The 9,105-nt window shown below is 38.5% G+C and overlaps 1 protein-coding gene across 1 annotated transcript; it reads right to left on the bottom strand.

The window, feature by feature from the left end:
• Nucleotides 1-2,163: 2,163 nt before the first annotated feature.
• Nucleotides 2,164-2,865, bottom strand: LOC108141023. Its single transcript, XM_017264105.2, has 2 exons — nt 2,770-2,865; nt 2,164-2,716 (listed from the first exon to the last, which is right to left on the bottom strand). Exons 1-2 carry the CDS (start codon nt 2,791-2,793, stop codon nt 2,387-2,389), a joined length of 354 nt encoding a protein of 117 aa, XP_017119594.1. The 5' UTR covers nt 2,794-2,865; the 3' UTR covers nt 2,164-2,386.
• Between the last annotated feature and the right edge of the window lie 6,240 nt (nt 2,866-9,105).

Raw genomic sequence — 9,105 nt, forward strand, 5'->3', positions numbered from 1 at the left:
TTAAACAGGTTTCTTATGAAGCAAATGAAAAATGATTCGTTGGTAGGTAAAGCAAAGTGGATGGCAAATTAAAACCTATCCGAGATGATTCCATAATTCACTGCCAAGTAGCATCAGATTCGACGAACAGAATCACTCGTAATCTGGCTGGCAAAGAGTTTTTCCCTCACCTCACTGGATGCTCGCATTTCCCCGGGCTTCCCCGCCGCATTTCGAGGCTGTCGCTGTGTTTTACTTTACTTTGTGCCACATAATTGCCAACAATTTGCTGAAGCTGCCAGCCACGAGTGCTCCGCCTGGCAATTACGAAGGCGCAGGATGTGCTTTAGTGTCGCTCTGCCCCCTGAAATGCGAGGCGCCCCACATCAGTCCCGTCGACGAGCAGCCCATCTTGTCGCATCTAATTTGCACAGCTCGCGGCTAAATATGAAAAGTTTGTCTTGGCTAATTTGCTTTATGGCATTTTAATTGTATTTGCCCAGTCTGGGAAACTGCTGACTGCCGACTGACTACTGATTGCCGAGCTGGTTGCTGAAAATTTAATGAGCTTATGAATTTCAAATGGATGTTTGCCCACTCAATGCACCTGAAAGGAGCGGGGGATGCGGTCCGGTTGGCGTTCCCTGGGAGATGGTTCTGCGCCTTTGTCGCTGATAACCGCATTAGGCAATTATCGATAATGTATGAAAGTAATTGAACGCCACATCGCATGTGTGCGGATGTCTGGCCCCCGATGAAGTTTGTGTCTGCCCGTGTGTTTGCCGGCTGAAAACACAAATGAGCACAGCAGGGCTCGCAGAGTGCAGATATAATTCTTATAAATAGACAACAACAGCGGCCCTTGTCGACAGTTGGCAATCATCATCGTCAACCAACTAAGCAAACATAAACAAGAGCCAGGGCGAAAGAGCCAAGTTCTCGAAGCTTACAATACCCTGGGGCCATCCCCGAAATCCTTGATAAGAACTAATAGTTATCAAATGTATATTTAATTAAAAATGATTGCCGAAAATGTGACCCCAAAACTTACTTCTTTAGCAGTTTGCATTACATTGTTTCTGATGAAATGATTTTAAAGAATTTTAGTGCTTTTAAATTAACATTTGTGCTGGCATAAATAACAAATTGTACTCTTAGGTTAGGTCAGGTTGGTAATCTTGTATGTGGTTTATGTTACTAGAATAACTTTGTATTTATAAATTAAATATTGTTCTGTAATTAATTTTGAATTAAATTAAAATTAAAACTATACTCATCCTATTTTAATGGAATTTAAACCGAAATTCGGAAAGATTTAACCATCACTACATTTCCAAGATCAAAACAAAATGTAAAACAGAAAGCTATAATTTTCTTCATTTATTTTTCCGATTGCAAAGGTGCTATTAAAGAAAATAGTTGCAATCTAACATTAAGTAAAGTAAGACTGCTGCAATTTGCTCATCAAGGTTTATTATTATTATTAATATTATCATTATATATATTTATTGGAAATTACATTTAGTCAAGCTTACATGCTTAGTTTATTAAATCTACTAATATGATAAAGTAATTAATAAATGGGAATTTGAACGATGTCCCTCGTATTATGGTCTACATGCACTACAGTATTCAACGCCATTGACTTAGTTTCGACCTCCTCCGGTCCTCACACACTACCACTGAGACACAGACAGATAGAGAACATGTCAATATTGGCAACAAAGCATTGTCATTAATGAAACCAAATAAAAACATTAAATGTTAGCTGGCATGGCAGAAAAGTACACACGAAATATACAAAACTGTGTTCGGAATTTTGTGTATTTGTCGACACACGCAGTCGTACTATTTATTGTGTGGGTCTGTATTTGCCTGGAAAAGTTGTTTCACAAATAAATAAGCGCTTCGAAATGGAAACATTCGCTCCATTGCCCATAAATATTTGTTACCGCTTATGTTTATTCAAATGGTTCGGATTGCTGCCTAATAGATTATTTCGAACTGTGGGTGGGTCGGGGTTACTGGAGTTGGGTTCGATTTCGTAGGTGCACTTACTAGCCAGTCAACCGTTGTTATTCAAAATATATATATAATTATGTTATTAAATATTCTTTTTATGTTTATAAATATTCTTTTTTAAGTTTATTATTATAAATACTTAAAATGACAAAACGGTTTGAGTGGGCTGTATTTTTTGATTTTATTTGAAATAATATGCAGAGCGTGTCCGTGCTCGGCTGTAGTCTTATCAATAAGGTCATTAAATTTCTTAACTTCCAACTGAGCAGTGTGTCCAATATGTCAACAACTAATGTAGGCTCATACTCATTTCCAAATCCGATAATTTTTTTAAGGTATGTAAATTGATAATCATTTGTTTTACAGTATTTTATTTGTATTTCTTTCAACCTGCTGTTGACTTCAGAGCGTTTACTCCTAATCGTTTTATTGAGAATGTATCATTTTTAGCGAGCTTCGGCATTGAAGACTTCTCAAAGGAATATTGTACCCTGAATTCCTTGGATCCTGTTTTATAGAGATGAATTAAGGTTCCTGAATGCGGTTCAGAGAAGATTTGTCGGACTTCTCCTTCGACCTGCGGATTTCCCTCAGCATCCTCGATTATCGATTCCTGTCGAAAATACGATCCATCTGGATGACTTATCTTTAGCTGATATTCTTCTCCGGTGCCTCGTGTTAAGTCAAAGAAATAAATGCTGAAAACGAGAATGCACTGGGAACCATCTTTTTAAAAATATAAACATTAATGATGCCCTGGAGACTCACCACTAAAATTATTCTGAAAGACATGATGTTGTGTGAACAGCTCCCAAACTGCAACTAGCTTAGAAGTGTTTAAGTCGAGGAATATTCGAAAAATGAAGCTGCCAGAAACAAGTTTGGATGCAAGACAATAACTAATTCAGGCAAAAACTGGCAAAACCACATTAAAGCAAGCAATCCAGGTGGGTGAGTCGAATCTTTAATTACGCTTTGTATTGTACGTTCCTAATGTCCAATAATTTTTTCATTTAACTACAGTGCTCTCTCTTTGCAATGAGTTAATAATAAACTGGATATTTGCAGAATTTTTATGGTTCACAAACTCAATTTTTAAGAAAAACACTTTTGTAACTACGGAATTCCGTTGTTAAATTTTAATGTTTAGTTAAAATGTTGGTGTTTAATAATTCTTCGCGAATAAGTCGATGAAATGGTATTTTAGGTTAAGACGCTTTATATATTTTATAATTTTTTATCATATTATTTTGCCTCTTTTGTCAATTTAAAATTAAATATATTTATTTCTCGAAAATTTGTCATGTTTGTGAATCTGGCCCAATTTGATCAATTTAGCATTTTATTATTAGAATTAATAAGCTAATAATGAGGAGAAAGACAGGTTTTGTACGATTGGTTTTGAGTGTGTCTGCAGCCTTTCATATGATAAATCCTCATGTGATTAAGTTTTATATATCGCACAGCATTAATTAAACAAATTAAGTGCACTCGTCAGCAAGAGACTCCTCCTTTGCTTAAAATAGATCTTATTAATTGTTTTGACAGCCTGAAAGTGTTGAGTGGAAAATCGGGCTTTTCTGTTGATTGGAGAACGATTGAAGTAAATTCTGTGAACGGCCTCTTTGATTTCTCGACTTCGACTCGGAGCCCTCACCCTGTCTTCGACTTCCCTTCTATCTTATCGAAGTCTGGCACCGGCACACACAGTCACCTGTTCGATGTCTGTTTTCCCCCTTTTAGCGGCATGTGTCTGCCTATCACTTACCACCTCAATTTTTCCGAAAAACCAAATGTATCTAATAAATAGGCGCACAATTAACAAGTTCCTAGTGATTTATGCCGACGTCGCCGGCCGCTTGGGATGGTGATGGTGATGGTTCTTGTTGTTGGCTGGGTCGGGTTGGGTTGGTTTGGTTTGGTGTTCACCATTCGGGACCGGGATTTTATGGGCACCCCGACCGTGCTGTGGAACAATGCAGAAGATAATTTTTTACGAGCCACTCGCCGGGCTGCTAGATGTTCGACCGCCATATGTTCGGGATGGGAATGGAAATTCGACAGGGAAAGGGCAGGTAGACCAGGGATATATACTCGGAGCCCCTTTCCACGAGCCGCGTGTGCAATTAAACGATTTCGGGAAAGGCGTTGGGCATGCGCTCAGCCTTGACAGGGAATCTCATTAAAGCAGTAAAGTCAATAGAGCAGCTCTCAGATCTACGGACTCCGAGAAAGGGGTTGTCTTCAGGGGAAATTAAATTTTATTTTGCTGACCATAAAACTGGGCCTTTGCGTCCGAGCGCCTTATTGATTATTTTAATTTCTGGCACTCGTAAGGAAATGTTTTAAGTCCATGATTACACTTAGTAAATCACAAGGAGAACAAATCGCTCAAGCTTATAAACCCAAAGAAAGCCTCCAACAATTTTGTTTATATAATATAAGAAAATATTTTAAATATATTTATAGAACAATTGCTTTTGGTTCCTATTCTAGTGGGATTTCTCTTTAATATTCCGGAAGTATAAATTTTTTCATTTTTTTTTTCAATAGTAATGAAACAATAATAAAATTTATATGGATAAGATTTATTTTATATACATACGAATAGGTTTAAATAAAAAGGTGTATTGTCTGCTTTATTTTAGAACGTCGAATATTTTTGTTCAGACGGAAAGTTTCCTCGAGCCATCTGAGACAGTTGTCCAGGAAAAAGTTTTCTAATTGCTCCGTCGGCAAGTTTTCCCTCATAATTTCCAAGCTGCGGCGGCGATTGAACAAAGCAATATTTGCCCAAGTAATTTTCGGTCTCAGTTCAAAAAACTTTTCACGTTCCTGCTCGAAAGTCGAGCTGAGATGGCAGAAAATGTTGCGCCAGAAAATGATTTCCCAGACACGTACTCCAGCACGTTGCCAACTTTAATCTCTCGGGCTGATTCCGTTCCACTCGGTTCCGCCCGCCCCCCCACTAATTTTCGTTTAAAAGCGGAATTTATGTGAGCTCAGCAGTTTCGCTCCTAATACGAAATCAAATAGAACTTTCCTCGCAAAAGGCTGGGCCAGCCAAAATATATGTATTTTCCGCGAGGAGGAGCGAGAAGGAGGCATGAAAATCGTTTTGTTTGCCGGTCTCATCTTGATTTATGGTCAGGGGAAGTTCGCACATTGGAGATGCCATTATTTTGCGTATTTATACAAATGCTTTCCCCTCACACATGCACATGCATACGTGCCTCACCATAAATCAATAAATGAAATTTACACGCATATTTTGTGTTACGTGCTGGGTGGAAATTTATTAGATAAAGCTTCTCATCCGAGGGGGACGGAAAACTTTCCCCCAATGGAAACTTGAATCTGTCGAATCATCGGTGCAATTCATTTTTCTTCATTAGACGTAATCTGGGGTTTCTACGGGTCATCTTTGGGAGCAGAAAAAGCCACTTAATTGCTGGACAGCTTCCCCACTCCTTCTGCGCCATTTGTTCAATCTAAAAAATGTGATCACATCTTGCAGGAATGGAATCCTTAGAAGTCCCATATCAAAGCAAATAATTTATGCGGTTGCTTCTGAGAATGGATAAAATGAGACTTGTGGATGCGATGACAGACCAAGAGACCTTGAAGGGAGAATATATGTATATACTGCATTCAGAGAAGTCGAGACAATTGCACTTGAGCGGGAATCGGTCAGAAGGGAAACCCTAGAGCGACAAAAACAACATCACAGTTTACATCAGCGAGCCATTTGACACCCAACGTATTTTTAATTAAGGCCTTAAAACGGGGGAAACGGCTTTACGGAACGACTGTATTAATATTCTGAAACCGGCAAAAGGGCAATAATATAAGGACCAAAGGCGAGATAGATGATCTTTCAGACTATAAGATTCTTGGCACTTTATAAAATGAACTCACTGCTATCAATTAAGCAATACGTTTTAAAAAAGTTAAAATGCCATGCAATTTTGTAGATATATGAATCATAAATTAAATGGTTTAAATAAATTTTAATAACTGTGAGATCGCTTTTTAATGTTCGTACTATGACTCTATAATTACGTTTGATGATATTTGTTGTTGTTTATTTTTTCACCTGCGTTCTATTGTTTACCTCTTAGAATTAGTCTTTCAAGCGATTTATGAGCTGTTATGTGCAAATATCAGTTGGAAAGGTCTGCCTGTTACATACACTTCCATATATCTTAAATAAGAAATTGCCGGGTGCAGGAAATTTAACTATGGCCATAGACAGATACATAGATACAGAGAGAGAGAGAGCGGGAGATATATGGGCCTGAACTTATGTCACAGCCCCAGAATGCCCATAAAAATTGTACACATTTTTGTTGCTGCTGCAGTTGAAGGAAACAAAAACAAGAACACCGACAGCAGCGTAAAAAAGAAGCATATAAACAACAATGTCATCAACATAATTGTATGTCAAGTGAGCGGCAGCCAGAAAAACGTTGAAATCGTTTCAGGGGCGTATACTGAATATATTTAATCGAAGTTTAAAAAAAGCTCAAAAAAGACAGAAGATAAAAATTGGTATGATAACCAAAAAAAAACAGATTATTTTTCTATAATTTATAACCAAGGATTATTTATAAATTATCTACTATTATTTATCTCACAGACCTAAGGAGATTTTTTTTCCCCCAGAAAAAGAACACAAGCCCCGTCACTGAACTAAAGGCATGGGCTTTAAGTAGGGAATTGAAGGGGATGAGTACTATAAAAAGAAGGGGCTGGGTAAAAAGCGATGCCAGGAACCACTCGAACTCGAGACCATGACGAGACAATGCAATCAAAGGAGCCACCAGCAGACGCGGAATTATCACGAGTGGCGAGCGGGGTACAGAGGATTACCCAGCGATAGACAATCGGATGGGGCAATGAATGAATGAATGTCAAGTCGTGCATATGCAATATTAACCCATAGCAAAACAATAGAGGCGGGGCTGAAAGAAAGATTTGAAGATTTTTTCAACTATTTCAACATAAAAGCTAATGTTTATCCTTTGTAAACACAAATAGAAACATGAAAGCTTATATGTAAAATATAGAATTTATTATGTGCATATTTATTTTACCATTTTTAATTAATTTAATTAAAAGGTATATTTAATTATTTAGCCTAAGTGCAAAATTCAATATTATATTAATTAAATTTAAATTTAAATTTGTCTATATTTTGTACAATTTATAAATTTATTTAATTATCTGACCAATTAGAGGATCTATCTGTAACTTTTATAAATTTAGAAGGACGAGCCTAACACTTTGTAACCCTTTTTTTTGACATAGGACATACAGTATTCGTTGTGTAATATCGTTCTGCTCCTTTGCAGCGTTATCTTCTCCGAATGCGGCTCATATCGGATCATATGTACAATGTGCGGCTTAGACGATGCGGGTCGTCCGATGACAAAAACACGGATTTAGCTGCTGCTGCACCTAGCATTTAGTACTTTGCCATTCACGTCAGCGGCATCATCAGGCGGCAGCCTCATCATGGTCGTTCCAGCCCCTCCCCCTCAACCACCCAACCACCCAGCCACCCTTTCAGCCCCTCCCCCTCGACGTCATCGTCATCCTCATCGTCATCAGCAGCAGCAGCAGCAGCAGCAGCAGCAGCAGCAGCAAAGCAGTCTTCGTTGTTGGTTTGTGTGTCATTGAAATGAAACGCCGGGCGACGCCTCTTGAGCGGAATTATTATTACCACTTATGTAGTCGCCATCGCCAGCAGAAGCAGCACAAACTGGCATTGTTTTCCCACTGCGGGGCTTGGTTTGTTTGCTTTTTTTTCTTTCTCTCTCCTTGTATCTGTGCACTGAAAGAAACGCCCTAAAGTTGGTCAGCATTTCATTTTACTTCCTTAGGGAATCTTTGGGAATTATTACAGTGCTGAAAACTTTGGGCTTGTGAATTAAAAAAAAAAAATTATATATTATCTCTCCATTTAAGACATATAACATGAATTGAAAGCGACTTTTTTATACCTGTGTATGCAACTTTGTGTGCCGGTTACACTCATTTCCACATGAATGCATCGGCGGCAGCAGGGATCGGAGGGGGTTTCCATGTGTGGCATACCACACGAAACTGTGGACCCGTACCCATGCCCATTCCCGATCCGAACCCAACAAAAGCGACTCGCCATAAACCGCAAGTCGTTAAAAAAAAATGGTTTGAAAATTGTAGCAGCAGCAAATACTTGTAAATAGATGATGATGATGATTTTGCTGCGGATCCGGATGCAGATGCAGCTGAAGGTATGGGACCCGTGCTCCACATGTAATTTCGAATGGAACATATGGACAAAGTCTCCCAAGAGTGTAATTTGTGTATGACCATTGGGAGTAGTCCTATTTCTCGAAACCAAACATTTACTAATAAAACATACGTTTTCCATAAAGCGATTGCACTTTTATTGACAAGCTAAGTAGAAAAAGTAAAAATATACATTTTCATTTGCAAGTCAGGTAAAAACGGGACAGAAAAATCATAATACATACAGCTGAATTCATAATGCAAACCAAACTTTAATGCAAAAAAACCATATTAATCTTAGTTATCTTATTACGTATACGTCAATACGCCTTATTTTCTTAACTCCGAAAGTGATCGATTGTCTGAGTTGCTATTCTAATTATAGAAATTATTGTTTACCAATCAATAAGAGCCATCACGTACATAGGTTATAACTCAAAGCACTGGAGATTTTAGATCTTCCACGCTTTCTACCTAGAAAGAGCCCATTTTGAAGATTTGCAGAGATGCCAACCACACATCCGTCAGTAGCTATTTTCAGCATTGAATTCTCAAAGATTCCTCCTCGATTGCCACTCGAGGAGAATGGCAAGTGGCTGTCAATCTCTGCTCTATATAAGGTCTCACATATGCCTACATAGCATCCGCAGAATGCCCCTAATGTCCACTTTACCATCAGCCTACTTAAATACATGCCGTGCATACGAAAATGGCAATCGGTCGAGACGCAAACTTAGAGGCAGGCAAAGAATCAGACGCGGACACAGACAGCGGCTTAGACAGAAGCCTCACATCGATAGTCCGAGAATACGCTAAAAACAGAGTAAA

This window comes from Drosophila elegans, unplaced genomic scaffold (assembly GCF_018152505.1).
Source record: "Drosophila elegans isolate 14027-0461.03 unplaced genomic scaffold, ASM1815250v1 contig_476, whole genome shotgun sequence".
In the NCBI taxonomy this organism is placed as follows: Eukaryota; Metazoa; Arthropoda; class Insecta; order Diptera; family Drosophilidae; genus Drosophila; species Drosophila elegans.